General features: G+C 34.0%; 1 protein-coding gene across 1 annotated transcript; it reads left to right on the top strand.

Annotated features, from left to right (window-relative positions):
* Positions 1–24: 24 nt before the first annotated feature.
* LOC127706506 (60S ribosomal protein L37-like) lies at positions 25–5822 on the top strand. Its single transcript, XM_052211172.1, has 4 exons — positions 25–65; positions 1777–1885; positions 4934–5018; positions 5722–5822. Exons 1-4 carry the CDS (start codon positions 63–65, stop codon positions 5798–5800), a joined length of 276 nt encoding a protein of 91 aa, XP_052067132.1. The 5' UTR covers positions 25–62; the 3' UTR covers positions 5801–5822.
* The last annotated feature ends 6600 nt before the right edge of the window (positions 5823–12422 follow it).

Raw genomic sequence — 12422 nt, forward strand, 5'->3', positions numbered from 1 at the left:
CGGGTTAAATTTTGAGGTCAAACCTTTATAATTTCTTTTCTATTTCCGGTTACTGGATCAACATGGTGAAGAAAATTATTTAACTCTATAATCGGTTTCATCTGTCAACCATACAATGTGTTAAAGCTTGCACTTTCTTTATTAAATTAAGCTATTTTACACCACATGCGAAGAACAAGATATTTTGTCCAAAATCATTCAGTTCTCGCTAAAAATGGATGGCATTGTGTACCACCCTAGATAAGTTAACTCAGTAAAATTTCGTTTAGTCTTTAGATGCATTTTTTTTATTGTACTCACACAAATGACATAATAAAGCGGTCTATTGTTTGGCCCTTTCAGAAAATAATTTCCAGAAACAAGTTTTTAATAAAGCGTCACTCTTACGACAATGTATCTTGTTTGATTACAATACTCCAGTACAGACAATAGTGAATACGCATGATACGTACATGCAATAGTGTAAACATGGTACATTAGGGTTCCAGGTATACTTTAAGGTTAGGGTAAAGGTTGAAATAGTAATTCTCCATGTAGCCTGTACCACTAAAGTAAAAGAAGGCTGTACAACATTAGAGAATAATCCAATTTATTATAAACCGTTGATAATTACAATGCAGTCCGGTAAATCCGCCCACACAAGGCTTTAGTCGTACGTGTATGTATTTCTGCTTAATTATATACAAATTGTATCAAATTTATTATAAATTTAAAAAAACTAACGGCCTAATTTATAACAAAACAAATTACGAAAAAAACAACAAATATGACGGACATGAACAAAGGACAACCACTAAACTACAGGCTCCTGACTTGGGACAGGCACATAAAGAATGTGGCGGGGTTAAACATGATTGTGAGAGCTCAATCCTCCCCTAACCTGGGACAGCACACAGAGTTCACGAAAATGGTCGGTCCTGTCGGTCAAAATGAGGCTCGGACCAGTATTTTAAAGGCTAGTGCTGGTCCCAATGACCGATGTAAAAACGGCCGTTGTAGTGCATATTTCGGCACTTTTTTACATCAGTTATTAGATGTACCGCAACTGTTTCCAATAAGTGTTTACATCGGTTATCAGATGTATCTGCTGCCAATTACCGGTACTGGTTTACGGATTTATTATAAACAAACCAAAGCGGCGATCTACACGTGGCCTACTTAATTTGTCCATAGAGCCATCCCTGGCAAACAATTGGCGATTGAACCCTACAATGGAGCAAACAAATACTGTAACAGCCGAGAAAGTGATTCAGATGATGAAATGGATAGTGAAGATGACTTTAAATAAGAACAATCAGAAGACCTGAACTGGTCTTTCATTGTTAATTTGCCTGTGGGTGCGAAGAATAAAACTAATATTAATAAAGTTATTTTTCGATAAAATATGTTATTAATTTTTTTTCAGGATAAAATTGAGAGATTTTGTAGGACTGGCTAAAATTTTGTAGGACTGACAAATAATCATGCTTTGTCGGTCCCATGACCGACGGGTCAAAATAAGTTTTCGCGAACTCTGAGCACATGCTGTTGTTAGCTATGTTCATGATTTTAGCCTATATAATATTGATGAAATCTCCAAATCAGTGCTCCAAATCCTCTCACAATGTTTGGTTTACTAGTAAAGAGAAAAGATGAAAATTAAAACAGTTTCACTCAAAATTATGATTGTACTGTTTAGATTAATATTGGTACTGTTAATGATGTTTCTAAATGCTGTTTAATCAATTCATTTACTTCATAAACATCATCTAATCATTTAATTATTATAATTTACAGACGAAGGGAACATCCAGTTTTGGTAAAAGGATCAATAAGACCCACACACATGATAGAAGAACCGGAAGGCGTAATTACCATATACAAAAGAAAACAACTCCTAGTCATTGTAAGTTTTCAGACATTCATGGTCCCATCATTTATTTATTATTGGGGACAAAATATCTGAAGGTTCAGTGATAGCTGAACAACTAATAGCAAACTCATTGGTAGTAATTTATAATATGCAGAACAATAAGACTGTATAAAGATAAACTGCAAACTCAGATTTGTTTTGATTAGGAAATACCAGTTGATTGTGATGTGTTATACATAGTCTACAAATCCTCCAATAAAAACTGACCGCCACGAATGAAAGTGGCGTTGAACACCAATCAATCAAACAATCAATCTAATCAAATCCTATTACAATGTTAAAGGTAGATCTGCTTTTCAATTCCTCCCTAACAGCCTAGCATTGCACAGTGCCTTATTATTCTTGTACACTGTAATAATTCATGTATTGTGATTTGTTATTCTTGTTCAATGCACCGCCTCAGTGTTCTCATGGTAGCATATTCACCTCGAGTGTGGGAGTGCGTTGGTTCAAACCCAGACTGGGTCAAACTAAAGACTTTCAAATTGATATTTGCTGCTTCTCTGTTAAGCATGAGGCATTAAGGAGTAGGAGCAAAGACTGGTCGACTCTGGAGTCCGAAAATAATGTGTCCGGGTAAGGTGACGTGTCTTCCTGCCCACTGTTACCTTGTGAACTAGCAAGTTAAAAATCCAGCTCAGTGTGTCGGTCTAGTACATAGCAGGATAAATATTCATATTGCATTAACATGTTCTCATCCTGAATATGCATATTCATTTGCTGATGGTCGTTAAGCAGCCATCCATCTTGTTCAATGCCTTTAATTGTGCTGAACATGCATGGAATATTTGCCACTGGATGTAAAGCAAACAACAACAATTCAATCAATAGCAACGAGAAGGTATAACCTCCCAAAATTAAAGGTGTATATTTTTTAACATCTAGATATTAGTCAACGATCTTTCTTATTGATAGGGAGTTTGATTGTTATAAAAAAAGATACTATACACAATATGCATCATGTGCATTCTTTCTGAAAATCCCTTTTTTATGCCCACACAACTAAAAGTTGGGGGGTATATTGTTTTACCCCTGTCCGTCCCATTATCAGTGATTTTGCTAGCGCTCGTCATTTTCGCAATTTACGAAACTGTTTTCAAAATGACGAAAGTATTTCAAATCTATTTCGTCACTTAAATTTGGAAGTGTAAAAATATTTTCGCATTAAAATATTATAATTCTACCTGTCTACATGTTTCTGACAAGTTTATGACTGACAGCTAATTAATATTTACAACCGGTGTTATAAAGTTGTTATTACAGCTAATCAGCTTATCGCCATCGGATGGGTCACTAATCCGGTTAATTATTTTCCCCAGTAAAATTAGTCAATCTGCATTTTTATTTCAAAATTTCTCAAGGCCAACGACCACATTTTGCAGTTTGTTTGTCGTAGTTTCGTCATTTGAACAAAATTGTTTCCCCTGGACAGTTCGCTTTTTAATTTCAATATTTCTAAAACGATCATAATTTGCAGTTTGTTTGTCGTAGTTTCGTCAAATGATCGTATTTTCGTCATCTTTATTATAAAACGTTTAAAATTTCGATTAAAAAGATAGAACTTTATTCAAAACTTTCAGAAATGTTTTCACGTTAAAAACTTGCATCATCATCGAGGAGTCAAACAGGTGCTTCCTTTACAATATACTGCGCATGCGTGAAAGTATTCCTATGAATTTATAGACACTAAAACGTAGAATACGAAATAAATTCAGTGCCAAAATAAATGAGAAAGACAAATATAGTTCTTACTAAGCAAATTGAAATAAAAAAATGATAATTTCCTGCCTTATTTAAACACGAACCAATCCGTAGATGAATCCGGATTCATTCTGAATTTATTATCTACTTGGCACTTCCCGTTTACATTTCATTTGAAAATTGAAAGTAAACATGATCAATTCTCGATTAATTTACAATTTACAGTTATTGGATTCGTTCCATGTGAATTTGTACAAATCCTTGGTTCCAACTTTATAGAAATTAATTCAAAATATCGATTTAAACGTTTTATAAGGATAATGATTATGCAGTGTAATAGTTTTACAAAGTTCAACAAGTTCATTTATACTGTGATTCCTGGTTTTAAAAAAAGGAACCCAAATTTTGTTGATCAGGAATGTCCCCTGAAACTAATTGACGTAAGATTTTGAACTAGATTTTCAGATCTTATATCCTAATCTTCATATTTAAGTGACAAATCAGTCAAGTCATGCAATTACTGCCTAGTAAATTTATGCCTTAGTCCTTCAAAGTCTGAAAAAGATGTATAGCTAGTAATATACATACATACTTGGTCTATTGCTGTTACCCAAAATAATGTTGATTTTCATCTCACGCAAAAGTGACTAAAGCCCTCAAAATCCTAGCTTAAACCCTGCCCATTATGGGTATATAGTTATTCCAGATAACTCCTACAGTTTGAATGCTAGGAAGTTTTCACTTTGCTGGCTGTTTGTACATATATTGAAGGTGTGCATGTGGTCAGAGTTTTGATTTTTATTAGTATTTGCTCTCTTGGGAGATAGTTGAACTTTGTCATTTTTTGGAAATTTTTACTTGCATAAAAGGTGCATAGCATTTCCTGATAACTCCTCCTACAGTTTGAATGCTAGGAAGTTTTCAGTTTGCTGGCTGTTGGTACATATATTGAAGGTGTGCATGTGGTCAGGGTTTTGATTTTTTTACCGGGTAATATTTGCTCTTTTGGGAGATAGTTTAACTACGTCATGTTTGAAGTATATACTTGCATAAGAGGTGCATAGCGTTTCCGTATATCACCTCTTACAGTGAACCGTAGACCTATGTGCTCCCATGCTCAACTTTGGGTATTTTAAAATAACACTTTGCATCTGCGGGGGTATCATTTTTGTCTCCCAGACACAATAATATCTCTAAGAAAGTCCTACATTGACTTTGTTATAATACAGTTACTTCAGAGTGGAGTGCGGGGCATCATTTTGTCTAGTCTTAAGATAGTGAATGCATCACTGAAATAATCAGAGAAAAAATGAATTTCAGATAATTGGAGTGTAAAGGCAAAGAGGAGGCACACAACAGGAACAGGTCGTATGAGGCATATGAAAAAAGTTTTCAGAAGATTCAGGTATGTGACCTCCAAATTATAGCCAGTGAAGTAAACTTGATTATCATGGTCAAATTTATTAGCATATGTCATTTGCCTAAATGTATGTAGATAAATAAGTAATATTGATATGGCCAGATTTCATAGTGAATTTGTTTGTAAATTTTAATGAACAAAGTAGGATTGGTTCCAGAAAAAATTGTATTTGTAAATAAAAGCAGTTGAGCCAGTAAAGGTAACCACCTGGATATCATGGGCAATGAATTTAGTCTAGGACATACTCAGTAATAGAATCTATGAACTGACTGTATAAAAAGTAGAAGTTACCAAGGAGACTAATCAAATACATCCAAAACATGAAAAGTCCACAAATACTACAGAAAACTAAATATTGAGCAAGAAGAACCCCACAAATAAAAGGGAGAAGTTCAGGTGCTCTGGAAGGATCAGCATTTCCTACTCCGCTAAAGATTTGATTAACCTTTCAAGGGTTTAACATTATTAGACCTAATTTGTGCTTATTATAACCCTACATTATTGCAGTAACACACTGTTTTAAAAGTGATCTTTCATTTGCCAATTTTGAAATCTCGCATCATTAGTTTAACTTGAATGATTTTGGAGACCTATTCACAGTTCTATTTTTTCGTCATGTTTATTTTTAATTGAGCTATTAAAAAAATTGGGAAAAGGATGATTATGATGTTTTTGTTTTTTTTTACAGAAATGGATTCCGTGAAGGAACAACACCCAAGCCAAAAAGAAGGTCGGCTGCAGCACCTTCAGCTGTTGCCACAAAATAGACAATAAAGTTCCTGTAATTAACATGGTTTAATATTATTATTTGCCTTCACGATAGAAAAGCTTTAAAATGTCATAGAAGGGGGTACATACTGTTTTAAACCCTGTCTGTCTGTGTCGCTTTTCTCAGGAACTACAAAAAATAGCTTACTGAAATTTGTTATCAGGCTTAATATCGGCATGCTATGCCTTGTGATGCTGTTTCAGATTCATTACTCAGCAACTCTCTGGGGTTTTCTATGCCCCTGCAGTGCATTAAGTGTAACCCTTGACCAAGGATCTGGAAATTTTTTCACACAATGTCGGTCATTTTGAGATGACTGTCACTTGAAAGTTATGGTCTTTTTTTCAAACTGACGAAATTATTTACACTAGATTTATGGAATCAACAAACTTGTATTGCATTTACTTCATGAAGTTTTTACCGTTTTTCTAAAAACGTTCAAGAACTAATGTATGGAATGCAGCAGTTTAAAACTGAAATGATTTTAATGACTAATTATGGCAAATTTTTCAGGAATTGCCAACGCTTCTTTTGATTTTGAAGACGAAATAAAAATAGGAAGTTTATAAGTTAATACTAAATATTGAAGGTATAATACTGGATTTATTTACGGGATTTGTTCTGTTTATCAAACGACAGGAAATGATATTACCGGTAAAAGTGTTTGAATACAACTGACAATAGTTTCAATCATTTAATTTAGCACAAAATCATTTTGGATTTTACGATTAAGTGTCTAATCTGGGACAATTTCAGGCATGCATATTACATAGTAAATAAAGCACATGTTTGAATCGTAAAATAACAACATTTTCCAAAGACATTTAATAAAAAATTCCCCTTTAAATCAGATTGGCGTTTTAGATAATTAACTTGTAATTGAATAGAATTTCTTGTAAAATATTAGTTCTTAGCTTGATCACTAATGTCAGGTGTGAAGAACTCGGGTAAAAAGTGGTTAGCTATCATTAGCCAAAATACCCAGGAGGCATTAGGAGCACCCTCAGGATTATCATACTATACTGGAATGGCAGTTTTATTTCCGGAAAAGCATTTCAAATCAAAATTGAGTGAAAAATGGCAATTAAGAAATCTGATCTCAATGAAATTATCGAAATATCTGTAAAAAAATTAAATTTGACCTAAATCCCAATCTGCTGTAAAGAACAAATAGCTATTAGTTTACTTAAATTTTCCTCATCCAAATTTTATGAAACTCGTATGCAATGCTAAGAACCAAAACTCACTGAGTTCGAATTTGGGCAGTGAGTCACTTACCTAGCTACAAAACCAGGTTTAATCCACCATTTTCTACATACGGAAATGTCTGTACCAAGGCAGGAATATGACAGTTGTTTTCCATTCGTTTGATGTGTTTGAGTATTGATTCTGCCATTTGGAAAGGAACTTTTCGTTTTGAATTTTCCTTTGAGTTCAGTATTTTTGTTATTTTACTTTTTACCAATCTAGAGTTATGTCCCATTATAACTTGAAAATTTGCAAATTTTATGAAAGTCATACATGAAAATAAGAACTAAAACTTGCAGAGTTCGAATTTGGCCAGTAAGTCACTTGCCGTTCTAGAGTTTCAACCTACTCCTTTCCCCTCCTTCATCCCTATCAAATGGTATACCATAAACCTTCCATCCGTCCAACAACACATTGTACCATAACTCAAATATGCTTTAACAAACTCCCATATAGATTGGGTTGATGAAAGAAAGTTCCTTTTTGAATTGGTTAATTTTGGCTTTGTTATTCCAGAGTTGCGTGACTTTTAACAGTTTGATTTGATGAAATTTTTCACATATCCAGCACTAACTCTAGTATTCCTGGATTGATTAATCAAAACCCTTACATTATTGTTGGAATTGGTGAATATAACACATCGTTAGATTTAAAAAAATGAAAAGAAAGAGGGATGTCATTCCAGAGTTATTGGACTTTCAAATGTATTTATAAACTTTGATACAATTTACGTATGTATAGTAAAATTAGGAATTGTATCCGAGTTGATAAATTCACTTAAAACAAGACAAGACAAGGAAAGCAGTGTTAAGTATGTGGTATAAAAATAGAAAATTGAATATTCAGTGCTAACAAAAACAAATATACAAATCCTGCACCCAAGTGCCGGTGCTCTAATGCCTAAATTCTTGGGTTTTTTTTATGAAATGTATATCTGAGGTTTATATCATCTGTGTCTTGGACAAGTATGAAAAACCTGCGCTGATTACTTGCTTGTAGGAATTTTGGAAGTGTTTATTTTCTGGAGAATTTCATTTTTAGCACTCTTGCATCTACGTTTCTTGTCTATTAATTTAAAAAATGAATATCATAGGTTAATTTTTGCAAAGTATAGAAAGAGTTCAATATCAGTGCTGATCATCAATTATAACAGGAGTTGTGTCAATTGATAATATAAAATATATGAAAAATTGCATTGTTAGTGATCATGCGCCTACATTTCTTTTGGGATATTTATGAATATGTTTAAATGACGATTTCAACCATGTCGACTTATTTGTAGATCTTGTCTTGCTATTAAAGTTTCTCTTTCTATTAAAGTCTTCAAGATAATAGGTAAAAATGAAAGTCACTGATTTGACTACTCAACCCTCTCTTTTCAGAAGCGAGTCTAAGTGATCCGACATTCCTATTTTGAGAAATATTTTTAATTTTATTTTAAGTTTTTTGTGTACTGTTATTGGAGCATTAAAGTTTGGGCGATTGTGTAGATTAAACTCCTGTTCATAAATTGAGCGAGTTGGCAGATATCTATTCATCGGGATTATACTTCTTTTCATAGGTGGGGCGTATTGGCATGCCTTGATTAATCGGTATTGAACCACTTTTCATAAGAAGGGCGAGTTGCAGGATGCAAATACAGTTTTTGTGTTCATATTATGTTATGTCGATGTCTGCGTCGGCGTCTAAAGACTTTTTGGTCGCAGACAATAACTTGAGTATAAGTGTATGGATCTATGAAATTTTAGCACAAGGTTCCATACTTCAAATGGAAAGTTGAGATTAATTTTGGGGGTCATGGCCCAAACCGTTTAAGTAGGGGCCAAAAACTAGAATTTTCTGGTTTCTGGACAATAACTTGAGTATTAGTCTCTGGATTGCTATTTTATTGTGCCACAAGGTGTTATACCATAAAGTAAAGTTTGGGATTGATTTTTAGGGGTTATGACCCTAACGTTTTAGTTAAAAGCGGCCAAAATCAATACTTTTGTAATACTTTGTATAAATTGCTCTTTATTTTTAGCAATTTCAATGGGGTTTATTAATTCAAAGTCTTGAATGTTCTTTGATATGCTGAATTTAATTGGGTATTTAGAATTTGGATTTTAGACCCTGTTTTTGAGTTGATCCATATTAAGTAAGGTCCAAAGGGTCTAAAATTAAACTTTGTTTGATTTCTTCAAAAATTAAGATATTGATGTTCTTTCATATGCTGAATCTAATTGTGTATATAGATTCTTTAATTTTGGGGCCTGTCTTCAAATAAGTCCGCATTAAGGTCCAAAGGGTTCCATAATAAACTTCGTTTGATTTAAAAAAAAAAATGAACTCCCGGGGGTTCTTTGATATGCTGAATCTAAGCGTGTATTTTGATTTTGGGCCCAGTTTTTAAAGTTGTTCCAAATTGGGGTCCAAAATTAAACTTTGTTTGATTTCTTCAAAAATTGAATTATTGGTGTTCTTTGATGTGCCGAATCTAAGTGTTTTAGATTTTTGATTTTGGACCCGTTTTTCTAACTAGTCCAAAGAATCCAAAATTAAATTTTGTTTGATTAAACAAAAATTGAATTCATGTGATTCTTTGTTATGCTGAATATAACCGTGTATTTAGATTTTGGATATTGGACCATGATAGGTAAAAGTCAAATTTCAAAATTTTCAGTTCTTTGAACACATTCATTCTGTGTCAGAAACCTACGCTGTGTCAAATATTTAATCACAGTCCAAATCCAGAGCTGTATCAAGCTTGAATGTAGTGTCCATACTTGCCTCAAATGTTCTGGGTTCGACCTCTACGTTCGTATCAAGCTGCGTCCATCGGAGCATTTTATTAATAGTGGTGCGAGTTGGTAAACTAGTACTTCTGATTAATTAGAGTCCAGCATATTGTTTTTCATGTTCCTGTTACATATAGACAATTTCAGATAATATTTAAACAGTTAATTACCGAGATTGGTTTAGATTCGTCTTCGTAGTCTACACACAGTTTTAGGCGAGGGGTGCTAGTTGGGCTTTTGCAGCTGAGTTACCTACTGAATTGATTCAGTTATATGGAGATTGGAAAAGCGATGCTTACAAGAGATATTTAAAATTTTCATTAGACGATAAGATTTCAGTAGCTAAAAAGATGACGGCACATATATTGATGTTTTGTTATAATAATTACAGGGATTGCTCATACCCTTTGTACCTTAAAGTAAAAGCAACTTTATATGCGTATGGTTCGGAACAGATATATAGTGGACATGACGGGTGTGTGCAAGACTAAAATGGGATAATATGAATAGACTACTAGCTAGTAATTCCTTTGATGTTTTCGTGTGCGGGGTGTGATTTTGTGTTAGAATTTGATACACCTAATTCTTTCTTTTCCGTTATAAAAACATGGCGTTTCGAACAAGATATCATCAAATTCTCCGACTCTATGCTTATTAATCAACTATCATATAGCTTAAACCTGTGTATCAGATTGAGACAACCACAACATAGTTGTAATATTTGCCACTGGAGGTTTAATTATCGGAACATTGTCAAAGCGCTATCGGTGTACTTTTCACAGTCAAATCAGCTGTCCGAGATATTTGATTATCTTATAACTTCACAAAATGGGTACATAGTGTACAAAATTCCAGAGAAGAAGACAAGAAAACAACAGAAGACATTTTCAAGACTCGGAGTTTACCTTTCGGCAAAGTTCCAAAGACTGAAGGGGAATCGTGTTGTAGAAATCAGACTACAACAATCACCTATGCCATCTACCTCCAAAGTGAGTAATCGTACTTACATATCAACAAAAGATGAAGCTACAAGTGAAAATATGGCACCTAATGACGTGGTTATTGATCTCAAAATTAGTGCATCTTGTTGAAGCGCATTCAATAATGATGAACAAGAACTCGAACTTATAGAATTAGAAAACAAAGATGAAATAGAAGCTGTACCCACTATTTCCGTTGACACAAAAGACAGAAGAGTGCGTCCCAAGGCTGCCAAAGGGGGGCGTTCAATTACTCAAATTTTACCTACATGCGTACGTGAGTTAGAAAAAGATGTAAACAACTTAATGTCAACTCAGTCAAACTGGTTCAAATATGAGTAAAAAGGCAATTGACCAAAAGCCGCAAAGGGGTGAGAACCTCTATAAATCTAGCCGATGGAGTTATGAAAGATTTTTCCCTTCCCGGAGAAGTTGTGCCATCTGATGACTATTTGTCCGGGGGAAAAAAACCATTCACCTCTCGGCCACAACTTACTGTTCCAGCGATCAAAACAGTTGAACAGATATACTTAGACAATTGGAGGTATCGGCAAATGGATGCTGAGCATGCGAGTGATAGTGACTAAGTTTTTGCCTTTTTTTTTAACTATTTTTATGTATTTATAACTTAAAACTTATTTTTGACGTGTAATCCGTAAACAAACCATGACGGAATCCAGTGACTGGTGTCTGGAAAGGCTATATAGAATTAATGTATAAAATGTGTTACACTGCGCTGTCCAGGATATCGACTTTTCATGAACCTTTTACATCGAACTCGGCCCCCATCAGTATGCATCCTACATTGGTTATTTCAGCATAGAAAAGAGGTAATTATTTTTTGTTCTCTTCTTTTCGACAAATGCTAAAACAAGAAGCAAACGACGACAATGACGATGATGATGATGATGATTTTTAAATTTTAGAAGCATTCGAGTACACCCTAAGAGTTTCATCTTATAGAATCAGATCTTACCACATTTATTTTGTTCCTTACTGTTGAAATCGTAGTCGCTTCAGTTTATGTGTATATATTATTCTCGAGTATGCAGGTTGGATTCAAGGGGTGTGTCAAAATGACAAAGAAAATCTCATTGAAAACTTGTAAAATATTCCAAACTGCAATAATCTTGTTTCGTTCTGCGTTCATTTATGTTTATGAAAACAAAAGACGTTCTATTAATTAAACCTTTAAATTTTCTTCAGAAAAATGAAAATTGCCTGAGGCACAAATATTCAAAGATATTGCTGTTAGCTAAGGTGTACCAGAAAGAAAGATTCTTTTGGAGGAAGAGGCAACGCACACAGGAGAAAGTATAACATTTTCATATCAAATCCTTGAGAGGCTGGGTCTACTAAATTCGGTTAAAACAATAATGTTTTTGTTTCAAATATCATTTATGGAGAGACAACGTTTGCTAATTAACGGTGGCCTGGCTGTATGAATCAGGTGGACAGATAGATTGTTACATCTCCTGACAAGTCACATACATTTGATATCTTACCCCAACGACGATACATAAAAAATAACCCTAAACTTGGATTATAAATTGAACAAGACATTCTAGATAGTGTTGTCCAGTGGGCATTACTAATTACAATGAACCCTACTTTA

This window comes from Mytilus californianus, unplaced genomic scaffold (assembly GCF_021869535.1).
Source record: "Mytilus californianus isolate M0D057914Y unplaced genomic scaffold, xbMytCali1.0.p SCAF_1, whole genome shotgun sequence".
Classification (NCBI taxonomy): domain Eukaryota; kingdom Metazoa; phylum Mollusca; class Bivalvia; order Mytilida; family Mytilidae; genus Mytilus; species Mytilus californianus.